This window comes from Vigna angularis, chromosome 3 (genome assembly GCF_016808095.1).
Source record: "Vigna angularis cultivar LongXiaoDou No.4 chromosome 3, ASM1680809v1, whole genome shotgun sequence".
Classification (NCBI taxonomy): Eukaryota; Viridiplantae; Streptophyta; class Magnoliopsida; order Fabales; family Fabaceae; genus Vigna; species Vigna angularis.
The window spans coordinates 13,359,227-13,384,589 of NC_068972.1; the positions used below are offsets into that span (position 1 = coordinate 13,359,227).

The 25,363-nt window shown below is 30.2% G+C and overlaps 2 protein-coding genes across 5 annotated transcripts; both read left to right on the top strand.

Moving 5' to 3' along the window:
• The first annotated feature begins 833 nt into the window (after positions 1-833).
• On the top strand, positions 834-2,744 carry LOC108322793 (dof zinc finger protein DOF4.6-like). 4 transcript variants are annotated; one of them, XM_017555036.2, is made up of 3 exons: positions 834-1,024; positions 1,340-2,181; positions 2,405-2,744. In XM_017555036.2, coding segments are annotated over exons 1-3 (867 nt in total). In that variant the 5' UTR covers positions 834-1,000; the 3' UTR covers positions 2,406-2,744. The 4 variants fall into 4 exon arrangements, with proteins under 4 accessions (XP_017410525.1, XP_017410522.1, XP_017410524.1 ...); XM_017555035.2 differs by having other exon boundaries at positions 835-1,024; positions 2,276-2,744; XM_017555033.2 differs by having other exon boundaries at positions 1,340-2,744.
• Positions 2,745-18,710: 15,966 nt separating this feature from the next.
• LOC108322794 (transcription factor bHLH157) lies at positions 18,711-22,971 on the top strand. The gene is made up of 10 exons (XM_017555039.2): positions 18,711-18,838; positions 19,031-19,120; positions 19,263-19,359; positions 19,464-19,505; positions 19,715-19,774; positions 20,243-21,742; positions 21,950-22,051; positions 22,144-22,299; positions 22,389-22,514; positions 22,648-22,971. The coding sequence occupies exons 1-10, from the start codon at positions 18,729-18,731 to the stop codon at positions 22,777-22,779; spliced, it is 2,415 nt and encodes an 804-aa protein (XP_017410528.1). The 5' UTR covers positions 18,711-18,728; the 3' UTR covers positions 22,780-22,971.
• The last annotated feature ends 2,392 nt before the right edge of the window (positions 22,972-25,363 follow it).

The following is a 25,363-nucleotide window of genomic DNA, read 5'->3' on the forward strand; positions in this document are numbered from 1 at the left end:
TCATAGAATCTCATATACGTAAGCACAAGTATCATAAAAATAAAGAAAGAACCTTAACATAAGTGTTATTTCAACATTAACTTGTTTTATCGATACCCTAATCATGTTTTCTTCTTAACTTTTTAATTATCACTTATAAAATATTTTTATTTATTATTTATATAATATTAATTTTCTCTTTTTATAATAACTCCTTTTATTTCAATCTTCAATAATTTAGCCTTGTACATTTATTATGGCATTACGAAGTACATTGAAAAGTTATGTTTTTCTTTTTTATAAAAACTTTAAAAAAAATAACAATAGGATATTTATCGTTACAAATTATTTATATATTAAATACATAAATTTTTCATACTTTTTATGTTTTTGAATTAATTTTATTTGTTAATTTATTTTAATTAGGTTATATAACTCTTATTTTATTATTTTATATTAATAAAAAATACGTTTAGGATATAATAAATAAATTAAATAAAACATTTAAATTTTAAAATATATATTTTAAAATATTTAATAAATTAAAAAGTTAATAAAAGTTTAATTTAAAATATTTAACTTTATAAAAAAATTAAAACTTAATTAAACGTAATTTGTTTCACTCTTTTATTTCTAAAACAGCTTAGACGAGATTTATCACTGAGGGAGAAAGAAAAATGAATTGGTTAGATATAATTTCATGTACACGTATTCCCACGTTTTTTTTAAACGTGTATTCTACGGTGTTGGGAATACGTAGAATATAATATTTAGAATAGGAATTATATGTATATGTTTTGTACTTTCCCTTATCTTCTTTCTGACTATTAAAACTGATAAAGTAGCAAAAAGTATTGGATTCATTCATATACTCTTGCACAGGTTTTTATCATTCCCTTTTTTCTGCTTCTGCAACGAGTTTCAACTAAAATACAAAACCTTCCATCATTTCTCCTTCTTTCAGCTTCATTTCACTGCACCTACCTTCATCTTCTCTTCATCTTCATCTTCATCCAATTCCATGGACACAGTTCAGTGCCCTCAGGTAACACACTTACTTTTTGATTCCTTTTTTGCACCTGGTGCAAGTGAAACTACGTTATCAATTTTCTTTATCATATTTTCTACCTTTCGCTTTCTTACTTTTTTCCCTTTGCTTTTCCCACTTCAAAAGTTCTGCTTTAGTTTCTTCTTCTGCATCTTTTTCTTTTGCCATATATCATAGAATTATACACACAATTTCCTCCCTCTTCCTCAATCGTGAAAAGTTAGACCGAGATGTTTTGTTCTTGGTATGATATGTAGACCAGACACAGATGCATGGTTCGATTAATTAACATGTTTGCGCATGATGTTGCAGGAGATGGTGGTGAAACCAATGGAAGATATAGCAGCGACAAATACATGTCCGAAGGTTGCAGGTGCTGTGGAAAGGAAGCCAAGGCCACAGAAAGAACAACCTCTTAACTGTCCAAGGTGTCATTCAATTAACACCAAGTTCTGCTACTACAACAACTACAGCCTCACACAGCCTCGCTATTTCTGCAAAACTTGTAGAAGGTATTGGACTGAAGGTGGATCCCTCAGAAACATCCCTGTAGGAGGTGGCTCCAGGAAGAACAAAAGATCTTCTACTTTTTCTTCCACACCTCACAATAATTCACCAGATAATATAAAGCTTCCTGATCTGGTAATCGCACCACACTCTCAAAACCCTAAGAATAACATTCATCAAGGTCAAGATCTCAATCTGGGTTTCCCAGCCACAACCCCAGATTTCAGAAACATCTCTGAATTGGTTCAGCAAAACAACAACAATAGTAGCAACAACAACATGTCTGCTTCGGCTTCTTCTTCTTCTTCAACTACCTCTACCACCACTCCTACAATTTCACACCTTTCTGCATTGGAGCTTCTCACTGGAATCACTTCAACTTCCACCGGCTTCAATTCCTTCATGCCTGTTCCCGTTCCAGCCGATCCAAATCCTTCCTACGCATGTGGGTTTCCTCTGCAAGATTTCAAGCCAACCTTGAATTTCTCTTTGGATCACGGGTACGCCAGCCTGCATAATATTCAAAGTGGGAGGCTCTTGTTTCCATTTGAGGACTTAAAACAGGTTTCCACTACCACCACAATGGATCAGAAGCAACAAGGAGATTCAACCGGGTATTGGACTGGAATGTTTGGCGGAGGATCATGGTAATTCATAGATATTCTTTTTGCTTTCTTTTTTTCTTGCTTTCTGAGTTAATTTTCCTTTGAACTGTTTTTGGTTTTAACGAGTTTCCTTCAGATCACGGAGACTTCTTTACTTGTTTGGATATCTTCATAACTGGCTAACAGTCGATAAAGTCGATTCTTACATCGCTTTCTTTTCCTCTCGTGTTGATTTCTGGTGTATCTTGCTCCTCTTCTGTTCAAGACCAAGCTCGATGGGATCTTGAAATGAAGCTTATTTTAGCCAGGCTTCAGTAGTACTGGGAAAAGTAAACAAGGGTTACATTACATTAATTTCATCATATGCAAAGATTAACCCCATTTTTTTAGGGTTAACAAGTAGCTAGAAAGAGTTGCCCTTTTCATGTTATTTCTTCCATCATCATCATCATCAATTGGTTTGATTGGCTAGCTTACCTATTGAAAAAACGTATAATGTACAAGAATATGTTATATTATATAATTGGTCTATGATGTTATGCTAAACATCTGGATGTGAATATGTATGGTGGTGGTTGTTGTTTGAATATATTTTCTTGCTCTCACTTTTGTTTGTACTGTTGTTTTCATAGATTGAGGTTTAATTGAAGGTGTGAGTTGCAGCAAAGTATATTTATGATCATATTAAAAAAAAGTGTTAAGATGAAGCAGAAGGTGTACTGTAATTAGCTAGAGGAGAATAAAGGCCAGGTGAGAGAGTTCTGATATCTTCACGTGACATCCCATTAAAGAAGTAGTAACATTGATTAACTATAGTCATCATAACTACAAACTATAAAGCTGCTTCAATCAAAACCCCACCTACCGGTCTCCACAATAATAATATACAGATCTTTATTTTAGTTTGGTTTGCAAACGCAGATAGCATGAAAAATAATGAAAATGGCCTTAAAAGCAAGAGGGTTCAACAATTATTCATTCTGATATTTCTGTGATTCTCTCTCTCACACCATTGATGATTGCTTGAGTCCCACCTCGTGTTCCTTTGTTTGTGTATCTCAATTGAAAGAAGAAAAGAAAGTGACAAGGATCTGACACAAAACATACATTGTTATCTTCTATTTTTCTCTTTCTTTTTCGATGTGGGACCCCGTAAACATTCCCCTCGGCATGTGTGCTAATAAGAATAACTACACACTCTCTCAGTCCCACTTGCTTCATCAATCCATCTACATTCCTACCCAACTTCTCTTCTGTGACCATGCTTGTCTTTTTCTTCTCATTCTGCGCTGTAACCCACTATCAGTAATCAAAATTAGTAAACAACATTCAACGAAATTTCCGACTTCTTATATTAGCTCATCAAATTCATTTTCTATTAGTGGGATTAGATTTATATGAAAAATTATTTAAAATGATACCTATTTGATAAAAAAAAATTAATTAGTTGGCATAATAAAAAGAGATTATTATCCTAAATCGAAAGAGCAGGGAAAGTGGAAATGGTGGGCGTAATTGGTGTGATAGACGTGAAACGCATGTTATATTCTGACATTTTTTGACGTCTGTAGCACACTTCATTTCATGTCCCTGCTGCCATGTGCCTAATCTTCCCTTTGGGAAGGAGAAAATAAACACAAGAAAGAAAGAAAATAAGTGAAAAAGATATTGTTTGATTAGAAATAAACAAAACAAAAAATATTATTAAAATTAACCCTACAACACTACAATATATGATCTTATGTATCAAACATTAGAAAAAAAAAACATATACGTAATCTTTCACTCGTTTTTGTTGGTTGGGTTGCAAGAAAGCCAAAATGAGGAATAAAATGGCTTCTTTATTAGAAAAAGAAGGACATATGTAAAAAGTGAAATTAATTATATTTATCATGAATGATACTTGTTAAACCTGTTATTTTTAAAATTGACCAACTCAATAAAATAATAAATGTTAGACGGGTTTGTCTTTCAATTGTGTAAAGAAAATTGTTGATATTTTAAACCACAGTCATATTTTTTATAGTTTTAAATACGCACTTTTTTAAATGTTTTTAATTAGAGGATAGTTACATCTTATTTAAATTTTATATAGACACTTATATGTTTTTTTTTAATAAATTATGTGCATCTTCATTGTAATTTCAGAAAGTGACACTGGCTTTCCCTATTATTATAATAATTTTAGTCAATATGACATTTTAATATGAAATACGGGTAATGAATGTTACTTTATTAAAACACACGGAAAGTGAGGTGTGCTTTTATCCTTTTTCTTTTCAACGATAATGTTTTAAGTTTTTTTTTTCTTAATATCTTTCAATCTATTTTTTTAATCCTTTCTTTAAAATTTTATTTTAATATTGGAAAAATATCACATAACTAATTTTGTTTATCATCAAATCTAATATATATGTAAAAATTATGGCTTTGTTATAAAGTTATGTCACGATATATTTTATATATTAAAAGTTAATGACTCTAAATTTTAGTTATGTTAAATACACAGTCATCATTTCTAAAAACATAGAAAGTATTTTTTGAGAAAAAAATATGCCTTTTTATTCCTGCACCATCATGATTTTTAACTGCACCCACATAACGTTTAATTTTACTTCTTTTATGTTAGTATAGGAGTGCAGTTAGTAATAGGGGTGAAGCGGGAAGAAAAATAGGAAAATATCGACCCATGTGCAGACAAGTTGGGCCTTTAGCCTTAAGTAAGATGAGTTGAATTAAATGAGTTACTGTGAAAATAAGCGGCTTTAGAACTTCATTAACTCGAGTTCTAAGAAAATACTATTATATTTTAAACAATCCACCTTTTTATTTTATTTATTATTTTTAAATATATTTGACTAAGTAAAATTAACATTTAATTTTATAATTATTCAAATTTGATTATTTTATTTGACAAAACATATCTTTATTTAATTTCACAAGTTATAAACAACGGGACTTTTCCCATTTTCTACTGGATCCCCTGTCTAGGAAGCAACAGTGAGCCTCAAATGTTCATCAGTATCACTTGGGATGATCTGGCAAAGATGTTTGGAGGAGATGATTTGAATGAATTTGAGGGTAATATTTTTGTTGTTTTTTTGAGTGGATTTGTAGGTAATTCAGAGTAGATTTGGAAGTAAAGTTTGTGAGAATTAGTGTAGGATTTAATTGATGGGACATATTTAAAAAATTTGTTTAATGGGTAGAAATTAAAGATTACCAAAATGCTCCTAGTTATTAAAGTAATATAAAATGATATTTGTTGATGTTATATTTAATTGTAAAAAATGTTTATAAAAAGTAAAAAATTAAAAATAATTAATAAAAATAATTTTTAAAATGTAAAAAAATTAATAATTATTTAAAAAATACCATATTTTAGCTTAGTATAATTTGAAGATTGCCTCTAATAATAATAATTATTATTATTATCATTATTATTATTATTTTTATTACTATTATTATCATTATTATTATTATTATTATTTTTATTATTATTCTTTTTATTAAGCATGAATGATTTGGACATGAATCTCTGCATGTAGTTCATCATGAATCTATACTCACCAATTAAAAGTAGAAATGAAACAGAAATAAAATTATGAAAAAAAGGTGGAATATAATTATAAGAAGTTTTGTGAAAGAAGTAAAAGTGGGTTGATCTTTTGGTAAGTGTGCGTTGTTGTTGTGGCACTGACATATGCAAAGATAAATAAAAAGACTAACGACAGACTTGTCTCGTGGCAAAAACTTGATGACTTGTATAATTATTGTTGACGTGACACTGTGACGTCATTTGAGGGCAATGAGAAGATGTCACGTGGCAGATCCTTTTTTCAACTAAAGTTAGGTTTAACAATTGCAGAATGGGCAAGGGCTTTATCTGCGTCGTCATGAGAACTAGAGATTCTACCACAAATTGTCGTGGAAGCGCGATTTAGGTATTCACAACGGCGACACGATTGCTGAGCAAAGGAGAACGTCATGGCACTATGATTTGGTCCTCGCGATGAAATGAGTTTATGGTTCTATTTTAAATGCAGGTTGATGACGACACTTACGAGGAGAGTTTCGTGCATTTGCAGGTTGCGCGAGAAGGATGAACTAGCGAGGAAGAAGATGTGATTTAGGGTTTCTGTTTTTGAATTTTTGTGTTTAATTTTGCTCTCACTTTTTAACATAGCAAGGAAAAAGGGTCTTGTGCTTTTCCCTATACTTAGTGTCTTTATTCCCCCATTATTCTCCTGTTTTCATTGTGTTGTAGGTTGTGACAGTTGTTCTCACAGCCTTGCAACTGCTTGTCTGAAAAATCTTTGTAGATTGGGTCTGCTTACCCTTACTGTTAAAGTAAATCTCACCGGTTGAGATATAGGGAGCAATTTGTGCTCTGTGCAGTATCCTACATCACACAGATCCATAATATCTTTTGGAATCTTCTTGAATGGTCGAGGGACAGAGAATGGTGTTGTGAGTGGCTGAGAGATGGAAATAGGGGCAAAGTTAGTTACATAAGTGTGGTGCACTTATTAGATAATGAAAGCAGAGTAGAAAGTCCTCTGGGTAAAAATTAAACATGTTTATTTTGGGTGGGGGCAGTAGTTCTTTATAGGAGCTTGGCGGTTGTTGTAGAAGGGTTTCTCAACTATAATTTTCTTTACAAAAACTATACCCACCATTTTCTTCATTTCATTTAATGATTTTTATATTATTACCTATATCGCTTCTTGATTGCATCAAACATTTTCCATCTACTGGATTTGTTGAGAGGGAAAGTTTGGAGAAAAGGGATCAGAATTTTAGGAAAGGGGTAGATGAAGGTCGCATTAAAAAATGGATGCTAAGATTGTCATTATGGATAATGAAATGACAAACCTCAAGAAAAAAATGGATGCCTCTCATTCTAAGTGCTTGCACATATCATTTGTGAGCTAGGATTCATGGCAGCGGCGCTCGCGAGCTAGGGTTCATGGCAACGGTGCGATTAGGTTGTTCTGCTATGCGATTTGGGAGTTCAAAAATTGGAAATTTTTCTGGGTTTTGTTGTGTCTGAATCGCGAGGAAGAAGATGGTGTTGATGGAAATTCCACATCATTTTAAACCTAAATGTAGTTAACTCCTCAAATGACCTCACAATGTCATCAAGTTTTTGTCAGTAGGACAAGTCTGTCGTTAGCCTTTTTAACGCCGTAAGCAAAAAGGACTAACGTGAACCGTTTTTGCAAAATATAGAACGTTAGTGAACTTTTGAAAAAAAGAAGGACAACTTTGAAGACATCCTACAAACCGAGGGACCAAAATAGGTATTAAACCTACACAATTCTTTATCCATCCACAAAAAAGAAGAAAGATCCAAACACAACTGAAAAGAAGAAGATAAAATACAAAAAAGACTAGACAACGAAGAAAACAAGATCAAAGAAATGAATCACATTAAAAATAACAAACTCAGACTACTATGAAAATAAAAAAGAACTAAACGTGGAAAATAAGAATAAAATATAGGATTATAATTAAATAAAATTTGATAAATAGTAATTATTGTTTTCAAACTTTGTTTTTTCTTTTCATTTATTGAGAGACAATTCATTTTCTGGAACATAATAGAATATAATAAAACAAATCCATTTTTTTTTTCTCGGTAGACAATCGTCCCACTTCTATTACGGAAATAATTTTCCGGAGACTTTAATTGAGTGTACCAAAAAAAAAAATGATGGGATACTGAGAAGTCCTTGCCAAATTCAAATTAATCACAATGAATTTGAATTAGCATAAGAAATTCGTTAAGAAATTTTGAGCATTGACGATGATGTTACTTGAAATGTGAGTGATGATGGGAAAGCTATGATAACAATATGTTCTTCTTCCCCAACAACGTCTTCGTTCTCACCTCTTTTAAGAGAAACCAAAAGGATAATGGAGCTTCTAATCAATGCTTAATTATTCATCCTTTAGGTGGGAATTCAGAATCAACCATTGACTAATTACAGTGAATCACAGCTGGAAAAGTGACCACACAAATACAAAAAGATTATTGAGTTGACTTTCTAAACAACTCAATCCTCAATTAATTCACCAAATGCCACCATAATCATAACACATTATACGGCCCTTTAACTCTTTTTTTTTTCAATTTTTACTCACTGGATTAATTACATATAATCTATAATTTTGTATAAGTATACGAGTTTCAATCATCGAACTTTTAAGTTTAATATATTTTATTATTAAAAAATGTTACGACGTGATTTATAGAAAAAAAAACACAGGTGATCGTGAAAATATTGCTTTCGATTTTAAATTACTTTAGAAATATAGATTGTGTTTTTTAAATTATTTGCGTACACATATTTGAACATGGTTAATGATTAATATGTAACTATGTATGAAAAAAATAATTATATTATGTAGCATATGTCACGCTGTGCTGGAAAGCTGGTTGTACTTTGGTCTTAGGTGTAAAGTAGAATAGACTTTTTGTAGCAGCAGTACACTGCACTACAATGTTTGAGTAGAAGGCGACACGTGTGAAAGGAAGTAGTTTAGTGATTAATTAAAAAGATGTAAAATTAAGGATAAGTGTAGTTTTGATGTTTAACATAAGTAAGTGTTAAGGTTAATTAACATGGAGCAGCGTGAACCGAAAAGAGAAGAGTGTTGGATGTTGAAAGTAAGAAGAGAATGGTGGGAAGAGAAGATGGGAAAAGTGAGCAAGAGGAGGGTGAATGTTTCGCTTTGTTGGACAATATTATTGAGATATAAATCACTAAAGCCTGGCTTATGTCGTGAACCACCTTGGTGGAGTGGACCTGTTCCTGTCACCTTTGTCTCTTCCTCAAACTCTAACTCTTACATTCTCTTTCTTCTCTTTTTCATAACAAATTTTTCAATTACATCTCCCAAATTTCATTCCTTATTTAGGACCAACGAATCTTATTTTTAATATAATAATATTAATATATTTTACTAGGTTAAGTCTGTTTTTTTAAAGAGGCTAAAATTTTAAAGTTTAAGTCAATGTTTTTTTTCTTATCGTTTGCTCGATCAAACTCTAATACGTCAGAAAATATTCTAATATTAAAGTCAATCTTATAACACTAACAATAAATATAAAATTAATATAATCAACTACTTGAATATCAAACATTTATTTATAATTTTAGAATGAATTTTTTATTAATATTGATCTAATTACTATCTAGCTTAGGATTAATGTAATTATTTTTAGCTTTAACTATGTTTGTAATCCGACCGATCGATCGACTTATAGATTTGTTGATTATTTAACCAAACAATTATATTATACACACAATAGTCTTAGTATAAATTTTTTTATTTTATTTAGGTTTAATGTCTCGTTAGGTCCATATTTTCGTTCAGAATCTCAAATAGGTCCCCGTCTTGTTCGGCGTCGCAATTAGGTCCTTATTATTGTAAAATTGACTCAAATAAAGGCTTTCCATCAAATTGATCAAACGCCGTGAATGAGGGTAGTACGTGGCATGGTGATAGTGTATATTTAATGTACGTGGCATTAAAAACGTGGTTCAATTTTATTTTTTTAATTTTTGAATTAAAAAATGATATGTACATAGTGGTAATATAATTTCGGTAAGGACAAAGTAGGGAAATCCAATTAAATGAAGTGCTGAAAGCCCCATTACCCTCTGCAATTTGGAACTCGAAATGAAATTGGGGAAAGTTGAGTTTTAGGGTTCGTGGGAGAAATTGAACCAATTTTTCTTTGATTTTAGACTTCTCATGAAAACAAATGGCAAGAGAAATTTCTAGAGGAAGAAGATCCAAAATACAAGCCTTTCATTCCGTTATCAGGAATTTGGAAGACGTTTGGGTGGTAAAGCCTCAGCACGAACAGTTGAAGAAACATCCTGTCCAAAGCGAAAGCACAAAGAAACTGACAAAGAAATGAAGAATTCTGATTCTAAGCCAAAAAATATTGCGTCACGTAGATCTTATAGAAATCTTGTGTTTGGATCCAATGTAACTACGTCTAGCTTTCAAGCAACACCTAAGGTAGTTCTCAAAAGTAACAATTTTATTCATAGACAAAAATGGCAAAAAAAATCTATAATTTGTTTACATGATTTTTGTATGCATTTTCTCTTCAGAAGTCCATCTAACCAATTTTTCTTTGTTTTTAGTTTTCTCCAGGAAACAAAAAGTCAAGAGAAATCCCAAAAGGAAGAACAACTAAAGTTCAAGCCTTTCACGGGAAAGAAGCATACGTTAATGGATTGATCCTTATTGTCTAATTTTGTCTTGTTTTCTTTTGATAAACAGAATATTGGTTGAACCAACATTGTCTATTCTTAGCATTTCTGTGTGGATAATAATCACACATATTGTAGAGAAGAATGGGGTTTTCATTTCGAGTTCTAAATTGCAGAGAAGAATGGGGTTTTCAGCACTTCATTTAATTGGATTTTCCTACTTTGCCCTTACTGAAATTATATTACCACTCTCTACACATCATTTTTTAATTCAAAAATTAAAAAAATAAAATTGAACCACGTTTTTAGTGCCATGTACATTAAATCTACACTGTCATCATGCCACGTAATACCCTCACTCACGGCGTTTGATCAATTTGACGGAAATCCTTTATTTGAGTCAATTTTATAAAAATAAAGTCCCAATTGAGACGCCGAACAAGACGGAGACCTATTTGAGATTCTGAACGAAAATAAGGACTAATGAGACATTAAACCTTTTATTTATTAATGTCTTATGCAATTTAATATATATTTAAAGAATAAATAAAATTGACTAAGTCAAACAACTTTTATAATAAACAATAATAATACATTATAAAAAAAATGGTTAATGAAGATGAGAATTATAAATAACTTGTTGAGATAAATAGAAACTTGTTGTTGTAGATCAATCGAGTATAAAAAATATATTTCTATAATATAACAAAAGACTTAAAACAATCTCATAAAAGTTATTGTATTTATTATCCCTATATTTGCGCTGCAAATATGCTGTGTTCATTAGTTAAAAAAGTAAATAATAATGAAATAGTTTCGTTTTCAATAATTCTCTAATGTATTTATTAAAAAAAATTAACGTTAATATACAACTAAATACATATTTGTATTATGTTTTTTTAATAAACACGTGAAACAATTATTAAATATCAAATACCATAACACATTTTCAATTATCTAAATTATTAATAAAATAAAAATAAAATTAAAAGAATTAAAGTTTTTGTATTATTTTTTTATCATATTAAAAATAACATATGTCAATACTTATTGTACTAAATAAATTAATTGTTTTTTATCTACAAATAAATTTTAAATAATTCTTACAAAATCATTATTTAAAATCAACATACTTTTGACTTCATTTGTTTTGTTCCACCAGAGCACTTTTTGTTTTGTTTTTGAAATAGAAAAAAAATTAATCATATAAATAGTTCACTAAAGAACTCAAATATCTATTTCTTAGAAGCAAGTGTCTACAATGTAATAAATTAGAAAAAAAATATATAAATAGTAAATGATGAAAGTCAAGTCTATTTATTTTTCTGAAAGAAAACACCTAAAATTTAATACATTATAAAAAATTCATAAATTTATTTATTTTATAAAAAAAATTAAGATCTAATTTCAGCAAGCTTAAAACTTTATATATATTATATATATTCACTATATTTTATTTATATATTAGGATTATCTCACTAGGGAAAAAAATAATCTCTTACAAAATTAAGCAACAATGTTTTGTCAAAAAATAGTAAAAGAGAATCAAAATTTTATCTACACGATCTATAAGAGAAAGAAAGTGCAGACATGTTTTCACATTCTGAAAGACACGAGTCAAGACAGTAATATATTTTATTTTTAATTTTTTTTAGTGAGTTTGACTTGAAATTTAAGTGGAATGTGAATAATTTATGGGACCAAACATACACATCTCATCTATCACCTTAATCCCCAGACAAAGAAATCAAGTTTGTGAACATATTATTTATTTCAAACTATTTACCAATACAATTTATGCTTAATTAAAAGAAATCTTAGTTTTTTAAAATTAATTAAAAAAATTAAAATAGTAGTATTTTTACTTAATACTCTACTCTTCTATTTCATAACATTAGTTATAAAGACTTAAAAAATGTTTAAGAAAAGTAATGAATATTTATAAAAATTAATTATAAATAAATTTTATATTTGAGTTTAATTTTATAAAAAATATAATTTTTATAAATTTTCTTAATTATTTTTAATTTTTTTGAATTTGTGTTTTATTTTTTTAGTTACGAGAGACTATCAACATACTTATAATAGATAAATATACAATTCTGACTTATACGATTGAAATAAAATAAGTTTGTTTATCATTTTAAGATTCATAAATTTATACATGTGATTTAAAATAGTTCAAAATGAATATTTATTTAGTTGTAATATTTTAAAATTTTTATATCAATTAGAAATAAGACTAATTTAAAATTTATATGTAGGTGTAGATCTAATTTATAAGTCAATTTTATAAAATTTAGTTAAACCATTTCTTAATATAATGATTATCATGTAATTAAATATATGATATGATATTTGTGTTGGTATAATATGAACTAATCAATCTAAGTGGATCACCTCAGATAATAAAAAAATATTTTTTTTCCTAAACCTTATTTTATAAAATATTTTTTCAAAAGTGAAATACAATTAAGATAAAATAAAAAACATTTGATCCATAAAATATAAAATCATAAATATATTATAATTGTTTTGGCTATGTTCAATTCCAACTCTAAGAAAACAAGTAAAACATATCGATAAGATTATTCTTTCTCAAACTTCCTTAATAGCTTCAATAGACCCGTGCCTAGTTTCTTATTCTCAATAAGTCTTTTTGTTTTCTCTTTTAAAAGCATAGTTTCCTTCCACATATATTGAATTTCACAGATTCTCTTCACCTATAAATCCATGTTCTCTATCTTCGCTTAGAGTTTCTTTGTAAAATTTTATTTGAGATTAATACTAAAACTTATTATTTGAACATTTAATCTATTTTTTTTATTTATAATTGGCATTTACTAGAGATACAAAATAACAAAAATAATATATTTAAACCAAATGTAATTATAATTTTGAACTATAAATATTTAATAAGTGTTTAATGAGTGAATTAAGCTTTTTAGCCTAGTGCAAGTCCTGCTAGGTAAATCCATATAAAAATACCATTTTTTTCAACCTCATCATGACCCTACCTCAACTTTGCTGATACAATATGTTGGCAATCAACCAACACTTACAATACAAGCAAATCAGCTTCCAGATTTTCTGAACTTTGAACCAAAACCATCTCAATTATACCCCTTTGATTATACTTAGGTCAAATCTTGAGTGCAAGTAACTATTTACACAACATAATTAATTAAGATTTAAAAAATATTATATTAAACATTGCAAAACTATCACAATCTCAAAAATAGTAAAAGTTATTTATGTTAGAATTTCTTTTACTGAAATACACTAAAAAGATTTATTAACTATGAGGTAATATTATTTGTACAAGACAATGATAGAATTTTAATACATAAACTTAAATTTAATATTTGTGTTTTTTATATATTATTTATCTTTTTTACTTTTAAACTATATAATGAAAATGTCAAATAAGTCCATATTTATATGCTAAAACGAGAAACACAATTACATGTGACAGCGTTGGAGTAAAGAGAAACATGGCACGATAATAAGTAATAACTGATCATAATACTTTTCTGTCTTATTCCAATAATATAGGACCCATCGCCCCTCACTTAAAGGCCAAACCATACAAACTTTCAACTCAGATTAAAACCAAACATTATATAGGTAAGTTGCATTGTTTGAATTCCACGCATTATCATTCAAATTGAAAGGGTCAAAACAAAATCCCTATAGTTCCTCCAATTCATCATGTGTAGGACCTTATGTTCAATTGCCTACAATTTCACCATTTCAAATATTCTTTATTCAATTGACCATGCCCTTTTGTTTAAATTTTCAAACCAAAAAGGAGAAAGAAAAAACATGTTTCTTCTGCCTAATAAAACCCTAAAAGGTGTGTTGTTTTTCAGTTGTCAAATATAATTAAAAAACACAAAAAAATATAAGAAAAGACATAATTTTTGTATTTTTCTTTTATCTTAATTATAATGTAATGGTTTGAACCGTTGAAAGTCTCGACTAGAGATAAGAGACCAATTTAGAGTATATAAGTGGGTGTAAACATTACCTTCCAAGCCGATTTTGTGGGATTGAGTTAAATTTAAAATTCACTTTTTAACATAATATTACAATTAGTTTAGAGTCTATCTTAACAATATTTATTGTTTGTTGAGTTTATTATTTCACCCGTGGACTACACATTAATGTCTAGTTTCATGTTAAGAAATTTACTTTACATAAACTCTTACATTCTAAATTCTTAAAATTTAAATTTTATATATTAAATAAAAATTAGTAGAAAATAAAGCGTTTTATAAGAAAAATAATTTATATAGATTTTAGATTGAAAATGATGTAAATTTTGATGGACTCGTGTTTTATTAGCTGGAAATATCCATATGAAAACAAAAGTATTATATATATAAATTTTGTCCATTGAAATGTGCATGAAATTCATAGGTTAAAATCTCAACGAACAAGCTATGAGGCTATGTATGACGAGGTTGTTCATATAGCTCCTATAAAATTGTGTGGAGACAAACAAACCTTAGCAAAATGACATGGTTACATAGGTTAACAGAAGAACATAAGCTTATGGAAGAAGCATGAATTGGAAATGTGGTTTGAACAGTGTGGATGTTGCTTTAGTTGATTAGGTGGTGGTCATTGATTGAAAATCATAGGGTCGTTGAACACAAGAAGCAGTGTCTTTTCAACTTTCATAAGCTCGAAGAATTTAGCACTTCATTTAGTTTTGCTTAGGGTGAGAAAAGAAGAAGAATACAAAAGAAAGGTCAGAAAAGAAAAGAAAAGAAAAGAAAGTGAGTGATGAAGTTCCTTTAGTAGTAAGTTTTTTTATAAAAATGGGTATTTTTTTTGGCATAGCTAATGAAAGTGTTGTTTATTTAGTGAGGAAAGGGATATAATTTTGTCCCCTTCAGCCACCACACGCTTCATCATGGCTGTTCAGTGCCATCATAAGCAATCCAAAAGTTCTACTCATTTTTGCCATCTAAAATCAAATTATTTATTTATATTTATATTCAATTTTTTTTTTGTTAACATTATCAAAGATTCTACATATCATGTCAACTTCCTCACACTCCATCATTTTGTATGTAAAATATTATTTTTTTCTGCTATATATAGTTTATAATTATCCATTCTCCCGTATGCATATTGCATTTTTTTTAAGCAAAATGAACAAATACGTTTTGTTTGTGTAAAATAAACGCAATTTTCAAATTTTTTGGTGTTCAACTATCCTATTTGTCATAAAGATAGCCTTTTTTTTAGTATACACAAAAGTGGCACAAATGATCAATAATTTAGGGATGAGTTTCAAAAAAATATTTTTAGAAAATAAAAAGGTTTATCAATAAATTAAAATTAACTTCTTCATAGTTATTTTAAAGAAACACTCACGCATAACTTATTCAATTTTTTTTTTATTTTATACATAAAATAATTGTAATTTGATTAACATGAAATAATAGCAATTAATGCAAACTCTGTTGATTTGAAGGTGAAAACATTTTTTTATATTATTTAAGATGATTTTAATTGATTTTTCTTTTTCTGTCAAAATCTTTATAATAGGTTGTATACCATTGGAAAAATGCTATCAGTTCGATGATGAATAAAATTATACATTAATATAAGTTGAATTGGCATAAGATATTTCTCAAAGATAGCCCGTTTTTCATAAGAAAATTTTGGAGAATGAGTTTCAAATATAAGTTCATGCAAAGTTTATCACATATATAAAGCTCTTCTTGATGAAAAATAATTTAAAATTAATCTTAAGTATGTAAATATATTAATATTTAAAAAATTATCATTTTCTGTACTTTTATTCAGTTTAAACAAAAATTAGACTTGAAATGGAATAGTATCAGTCTCGCCACCCCTGGCAAATTGCAATAGCTATAATAGAAAAAGAAAATGAGTAGAGAATATTTTTGGTGAGAAACGAGGAGAGAAGAAGATGAACCATAAGACAAAACTTTTTTGTCTTGGAACTAGGAAAGAACAGTAACAGTACCACTGATCCCAGATTAAAGTACGAAAAATATTACCAAAAGTATTTTTAGTTATAATATTTATAAAATTTATTATATTATTCCTCTATTAACTCTCTTAAATATTTCATCAGATCATATTAAATATTTTAATATTTAAGATATTAAATATATTGATTTTTTCATTTAATGCTTTTATGACATATTATAAAGGTCCATAAATAAGGTTGCAGGATAAAAGAGTAAAGGTATTCTATATTATACTATAACTATTCTTCTTGTTCTACATTTGTTAAAGAAACATTTGAATAAAAATAATTTTTTAAAATATTAGTTTATGTGTACTTAAAAATAAAGAACACATTATTAATCTAATCTCTATAGTTATTTTTTTTGGCCATATGATTTAAATATATACCTTTTTAGTTCGTAAGCATGCTATTTTTATTTTCTCTTAGTCTTACGTAACTAAAGAGGAACAAAATTACACGCATAAGGATTACAAGCGTTAAAAAAAATTAAAAAATGTATTTAAATATAAAATTAAAAGATTATTTTGTCATAAAAAATTATATAAAATTGCTACTTTCACAAATGAGAATATTTTTTGGTTAGTTATTTGTAAGTTACTGAAATTTTGTCACCGTAACATAAATATGATATTAACAAAAGATTGAATAATAGTAAACTTATATTTTTGTGAAACTTTGGAAGAGTTCTATTTTCTGGAATCTTTAGTTGGAAATAGAAGTTGGTTCACATTATTGAACCTTTAGACATTTTTCTTAATCCGTAAATCAAACGATTTATAATAATTAATGTGTTAATTATTTAAATACGACTTTATTCCATCTAATTCATTAACCTGTAGTAAGTAAATGAATCCGTGAACCAATTACTCTTTGTTAGTATTGAAATACTTATATTTTTTGTTGAAAAAGTTTAAAGATATCAAGTGTTTCTTTATGCTTTATTTGGTGTTGGAATGACATAAATGAAGTTTCTTTTCTTTTTTACTATTGCATTAATGCATTCACTTTTCCTTATAATTCCACTAATTTTATCTTAACCTTTTTTTAATTTTTTTTGTACAAATTTCTAATTTCTATTTTTCAGTTTGCTGATTAGTCCATTAGCTTGTGAGATAAGTGACTGAAATCCCTTTAATTACTGAGATCCAGTATGTCAGTTTTAATGCAGAACATTGCTGATAAAGCTAAATACCATACTAATGTGTATATTCTCACCTATGGATAAAAACCCAAATATTGATCATATAAACTATTCTAATAGAATATATCTTTTTTTAATTTGATATTTTCTTGTTATATTTGTCGAGACAAGATATAACTGTATTTTCAAGCTTTAAAAATACTTCAAACCAGTTTCTGAAATTAAAAAAAAAAACCACTAATTTGTTTTAATCTATTTTAAAATTGATATTTTTGTCTGAATATGATTCTTGTTCTTGCTTTGAAGCACTGAAAACACTGTACTATACCACAGTTTCGTGAATGTAGCTAGAGCGCGGGGCGCAAGAAGATACTTTACAAATCTATATAATATTGTCTATTAATTCATTACGATGTGCTAGTATGCAATGCATGGTATCAGCAACTTTTTACAACATGATAAGATTCTGAAATTCAATGCTCGTAAATTATAATTATTCCCATCCATTAGTATAAATTATTAACAATTATGATATAATCACGAGAAAATATTTTTTATCATCTAAACTTGAAATCCTACAATACATGCGTATCTGAATGCCAATGATGACCACAACTCTTTAAATTTGAGGATATTATATTAAATTACGCAATATTAAAAATGATGAACATGGACGTCATATATGAGCAAGTTTTATTATAAGAATAATAATTATTATCATAATGAATATTTAATAAATTATATTAAATGAAGATCGGGAATATTTGTGGGCGGTGGTGGTGGGAGAAGTTGATGTCGTAAGGTGTGTTGGAAATTGGAAGCTAGGGAAGAGGAAAGAGAGTTACAGTAATGGATGTTGTTGGTTTTTTTGTCCCTAAAAAAACACAACTACTAGTGACTACTGCTACTACTACAACATTACTATAATATTTATTCGATTAAATACATGTCTATATTATGCTTTCTCTCAGATTTTTTGATTGAAAGTGAGAATAGGCCAAACCTGACAACATTTCTGTTCAGACTTTGCCTTTCCTTTTCTTCTTCTGTGTTTGACACATACATATTTCTAAGCTTCTTGAGTGAATATTCGCTTTTGGTGGCCCTCCCTGCCTTCTCTTCATTTCACCATTTTCTCTCTTCTGCTATATATTCTGCACTTCGCTTCTTCATGCATTGGTAATAACCACTTTAGTTAATGCCAATCACAATGCCTCTCACTCTAAGGAATAAGCTCAAGACTCTTTGTTCTTCTGTTGATGCTTGGTCTTATGCTATTTTCTGGCGCTTTCATCCACGCAATTCCTTGTAAGCATTTCTTTTTCTTCCTTCTCTTCTGTTATGTCACTTGTGTAAGCATTTTTCTATACTGGGAAGCTCAAAAGTTTCACACTCCAAATTACTCATCTGTCACATCTTGGCAAAGAGAGCTCTCACATTTCACTGGTATTTTTTATCTTTCTCACTGTGGATTGCGTTGCATGTTTGAAATTCTTGTAGGTTGTTGACTGTTGAAGAAGCATACTATGAAGAGCATCTGGGAGAAGAGATCGCCGACATGCATCCACAGGTCCACTTGCTGGGTGAAGGGTATGGTCAAATTATTGTTGTGTTTAGTTTCACTTTTCCAAAATTGCATATTTTTCACGAAACCTGTGAGATAAAAGTGGAGATTCTTTTCAATTGGAAAGCCTAAAACAAAGGGCTGATACAGTTTACTTGTGCTGTCCAGAATTGTAGGTGAAGCTGCTTTCACGGGTAAACACAGTTGGGTGCACTCAGATGGTCAAACTCATTATTGGAATCCGACTGGGCAAAGTATTTGTGAAGTATTGCTTTCAACTGTTGAGTTTGTGACATTTATTTCAATTCAACTTTCGATTGCTCTTGTTTTTTGTCCATTTATCACAAAAGATTTTTCTCTTTTTTGCAGGATGATTCTTGTTTGCATCAACAGTTTTCCTCCGGGATAAAGGTATTACAAAGGAAGAAAATGATTTTCTAGTTGTTAGTTTCAGATTTCATCTTTTTCCTCTTCACCTCCCTTTCAAAATTTTTCCAATCTAAAATACAATTTTTTTTGTTAAAGTTACCTCGATAACTCAATGCCATACCAAGTGTGCATGTTTGGTTGTTCTTCAAAACCATGAGCAATGTATATTGATAAATTTTTCTGCTTTGTAGACTATTGTGGTCATACCTGTCAAAGCATTAGGAGTGATACAGTTTGGATCCAGAAATAAGGTTAGTAGTATCATGAAAGAACATGAATTTGTGATATCATGCATAAATGAATTTGTGCTGGCAAGTTTTACTATGACAAAACAAGAACATTGCGCACAATGTGTCCTTGTTTTTTGTACTAAATTTAATTGATAAATGTCGATTTATCAGAAAGTGAAATTGTTGTTTCAGTAACAGAGAACCTTAAACCTTAAATTGACAATATATGGTTGTTGAATTCCGGTTTATAAGCGTAGTTCTTTATCTGAACGACTGGAAAGTAGAAGTTTATACTCGTGTTTCATCTGGAAGAGTATCTTAGCATGACATCCAAATTTTGGAACAAAGAAAACCGTGGAACTAATTTTTACTAGCTCACTTTACGTTATTTTCATCATGGCTAATAAATAATTAACGATCTTGAATATTTATCAACACTAGTTTGTACGAGTGCTAATGGATTGCAGCATAATACTTTCATTACTGCAGATTTTGGAGAGAGTGGAATTTTTAGAGCAAACACAAAGCATGCTCACAGAAATAGATGATGATATGGGTATGTTTGACATGTCAGAAAATGCAGTTTTACCACTGGACTGTGAGAATAATGATTTAAATGGGATGTTGGCTTCCATTTCTTCTGCTAGTCCCAACGATCCTTTCCCTTCTCATTATAAAAACTATGAAGAAGCAATGGCTTCATTTCAAGGAGATTCTTCGTATCTTGGTGACCAATTGAAAGGTACCACGGAAGCACAAGTTGTATGGTCAGACAGGAATAGCATTGATGTGCTTTTGAAGCATAACTCTTCTACTGACAACTTCATTGCCAAAACCCCCTATCTTGGTGTGTGTGATGGTGAATTATCTTCTTTTGATTTGTTGGAGCAACTACTGGTTTCCAGTGTAAGGCCACAAGATGTTGCTGATGCGTGTTTTATGAATGGAAATGCATCTTCTACCAGCAAACTTCCAGTTCAGGATTCGGCACTGGTCCCATTCTGCAGTATGGACAGAGGGTCATTTCAAGGAAAATTGCAAAATTCACTGGATAACCAATATTCAAATCAGTCTAGTGTTGTGACAGACGTTGATTTTTCTTCTACTTCATATGCATTGCATGGACACTCTGAGAGCATAGAGCCAGTTGATATGTCAGAAGAAATTTTGAAGTTCAGCTCCATGGATGATCTTTGCCACTGGTTTGGTCCTTCTTCAGAGGATAGCATCTGCAAAGCGGTAATTGCAATGGATAACAAATTTTCTGAATCAACGGAATTTAATCCCACTTCCTTTGATCTGGTTGGAAGTAGTTCTTTAAATGATGTTTTAGTGACAGGCCTAGCTGGGTATAATTCAAACTCAGATGGGAATGAAACATCTGTGGTTATGCAGAACACTGAAAAAGGTCCGCTGGATTTCATGGAAATTGATTTTAGCTATGAACAAGCCAATGAATGGTGGGGGAATACACTTACACCAGTGGTGAGTGGTGTTACTGATACTGGCTTTTCTGAAAGCATATCAGAGTTGATTTCTGATACTCTGCCAGGCACCCGGAAGAGATTATTCTCAGAGTTGGGAATTGAAGAGCTTTTGAGGGGTGGAGCAAATTACTATCCAGTCAATAGTTCGGAATTTGAGTGTGGATTATCACCCAATAAGAGGCAGACAATAGAATCTTCATCTGTGAATGGAAGTACAAGAGCAGAACTGATGCAACCTCTTTGTGACTTAGACAGCGCAAACAATCTTCCAAGCAAGAAAGATACATTCTCAAAATTACAAGCAGCAACTTGGATTGATGATAGCCATAGCATTAACATTAGAAAGGCTGTTCCAAAACACCCTCAAAAGGCAGAGGAACACGCAAAGCCCACCAAGAAGAGGGCTAGACCAGGAGAGAGCCCTCGACCACGGCCAAAAGATCGTCAGCAAATCCAAGACTGCATTAAAGAATTGAGAGGAATCATCCCAAATGGTGGAAAGGTAAATGATATTTTTTTCCAAGGAACTGTAATTATAAGAACAACACAACATTATATTTCCTCTACTTAAGAAGCAAAATTTGAAACTTCTAAAACTTTCTCCATTTAGCATTTGTGATTCAAGGCATACACTTATAATCTTAGCTACATTCTTTTTGTTGTGCTGCAGACTGTTTTGATACTGACATATGATTTCTTTATTTGACAGTGTAGCATTGATTCTTTGTTAGACCTCACCATCAGATATATGCTTTTCTTACAAAGTGTTCTCAAGTATTCAGACAAGTTACGAGAACCAAATGAGCCGAAGGTAACTGATCAAACCAATTTTGTAAAATGTTTTATTTGATAACAATTAAACATGTAAGAATCAGATATGATTGGACTTGTTTGGTTGTTTAGCTTATAGAACAGGAAAATGAAGTGGTTCTAAAAGACAGTGGTGTCGCGGATAGCAAAAACTGTGGCATTACATGGGCATATGAAGTGGGACACGAAACAATGCTATGCCCCATTATAGTTGAAGACATGAGTCCACCAGGCCAAATGCTTATAGAGGTAAGATAGAATTGAGAGTGTATGTTTTACATATCTGTCATTTGGATTACCTATGCAAAATTTAATTCATTGTCATAACTTTGTTGCAGATGCTTTGTGAGGTGCAGGGTATATTCCTTGAGATCATTGACATAATTCGGGGTTTTGGACTGAATATATTGAAAGCCAAGATGGAAAGAAAGAAGAACAAACTATGGGCACGCTTTATTGTTGAGGTAGATCAAATATTTGATTGCAGTATTAGAGTACAAATTACAGCATTTAGATGCTGATATGTGAGGTTGCAGTTTTCTTTTTCAATTGTAAGCTTTTATGAAATAATTAACACTGCTTTACTTTGTGCAACAGGCAAACAGACATGTGACAAGGATAGATGTGTTTTGGTCCCTTATCCATCTTCTACAACAGACAAACACCTCCGGCATTGATTCTTCCAACAAGAATTGGGATGCTCTTCATGCCAATAGCATCAAATCGTAGGAACATGGTCCATGTCTGTACATAAATTGTAGATTAGGATACACTTAGCAAAATCTGTAGGTGATCAATTCCCAACTAAATTCCCAAGGAAGAGGCTGTGCAGGTGATGAATTGAAATTATGTATACTGTTGAGCTTTATCTTGTCAACTGTGTTTCAGAGGGCCAAAAGTTAAGAGTGACCCAAATCAGCATCCAAATAGGCATATTTGAATTCTCTTTTACATCTAGTATTCCTTGAAGATGTTTAATAAATTAGTTGGAACCTATAACCTATATCTCAATCAAATATAATCAACTTTATCTGCATATAGTAGTTAGATTTATTTACAATTAGAGTCTAATTACTATATATGTACTCTTAATATAAAAAAGTTTACAGTGCTAATCAGTAAGAAATTATAATTAAAAAAATTATTATATATGATAATTTGTTGGATGATACTGTAAAACTGTTCTACAGTGAGTTATATTCCTTTACAAACATCTCTTGTATTGCAGAAGTAGTTACAGAAAAAGTTAGACAAAACATCACATACTTAATGATATGGTTCTTTAGGGTAGTGGTTAGATCCTTTTATGAAAAAGCTAAACAATATGCAATGATGAGATGACGAATCATCCAAACATTCCAACACAAACGAATCATCCAAACATTCCAACACAAACATTGTTAATGGTTAACTAAAAAGAGGCAGCATAGTAGCTATAATTTTGGTTAAGTGTAAAGATCAATATTTGGACTTGTAGAAAATGCTGACTCAATAAAGTTCTCTAAAGCTCCTTTGGATCGTTGGATTGTCTTTTCAGATAGAATTTAGAATTAGAGTGAGGAGTTAAGTGCTCTACAATGTTATGGACCCACATGCATCTCAAGATGTCTGAAAACTTTTTTAATTAAAATGAAAGTTGTATTCATGACCTAATTCATTCATTGTTAACTAAGGAATCTAAGGTATATCCCGTTAGATTGTTTCTATTCCGCATTAGTTAACGGAACTAATGGACATGTATCTACTTTGTTTTCATCACATCTTCAAAGAATCCAAGCTGCATTCTTTATATATACATATAGGGTTCTTCAGGTGGACATATAATTTGAATGAGTCAATCTATATAAAATACAATTTGATTTTGTATACAAGCAACAATCTCATATATGTGTTAAGCTTTTTAATCAAACGAGTTACGAGTTAATCCATATAAAAGATGCTAATAATCTCAGTTTAATGAGTTTATAGAAATTTTTCTTTATATATTACTTATCTAACTCGTCTCCACTTAATATATATATATATATATATATAACTCTTAATATTATACTTGAATTCTTCACAATTTTTCTTTCAAGTGTGAATCTTTACCACAAATTGCAAATCCAAGTATTCTACCCGAAATCCTTTACTTATATACTACTTCCACCGACAGAACTAATTGTTGATTCGCTTAACACTATGTCCATGAAATTAAAAAGACAAGATCATAGATTCATAGTGGTAAGTATCTTATTTGTCAAATATAATTGATTTCATCAACACTGCAGAATCCAATTGGTTTCCTTACAGTAAGTTACAATTTTAGGCAAAGTAGCGTGTTTGTTTGCAATACGTCTGCAAACTGAAATGGCAAATAAAAGATTACACTAATGGTAAATATGGTGTATATTTAGTAGCTGTATCCTTAATAATAGCTGTATCTTTCAATCCCTTTATTAAAAAATTTAAAATTATAGATCTAATTAACATGATGTGATATGCATGGTTCCCACATATATCCGGACGCATGCTTTGTACGAATACTTTACAAAAGTAGGCAATATATGTTGCTGCAACTGAGAATTTTAAAACTTGATTAATTAAGAACAAATTAGGACATGAAGAAATGGTGACACAAGTAAGACATGTATATATTTTTATAAGCAACTTTTGATAGTTGGATTGACTTTTCAAAAATAGTGCGCAAACACCACAAAGGAGTTAGATAAGGGCTCTCCCATATATTTTGTAAATTCCCAGAAGCCTAATTGGCCACAAAATTGTTTCAAGGTAGAAAGTCCTAGTCATGACCTAATTCATTCCGTGTTGCTTCCTATAATTCCTAATTTTGTTATCCATTTTCAGACAGCAGAAAAATGATCTGATAACCGTACCACTGAGAATCAGGTGACGGCTGTGTGCGGTACAACAGGCAAGCAATGCTAGAGATGGTGGACCAACTCACTATGCTACTATAAGATTGCATATCAAACATATCCCATATTCTGCTTTTAATTAGGTCAGCCAATGAAAAAGAGAACAGTCGATATTTAAAATTTTTGATTTGAAAGTGGTATTAATTCTTTATATAATTTAAAGTCATGTTATATGTATATAATTTTTCTCAAAACCCTAACAGCTCCTTGAAAAGAAAAAAGAAAAACCCATAAAAAACTTGAACATTGGCCTAAATATGTGGAAGTGCATGCCTATGTAAATTAGGAGTGGAAGTGACACGATATGCTTATTAGGGTTTTCATTAATCTAAAAATAATTATCTTGCATGCACAAGTGCCAGACAACAGATAAAAGATGAACCAAAAATATCATC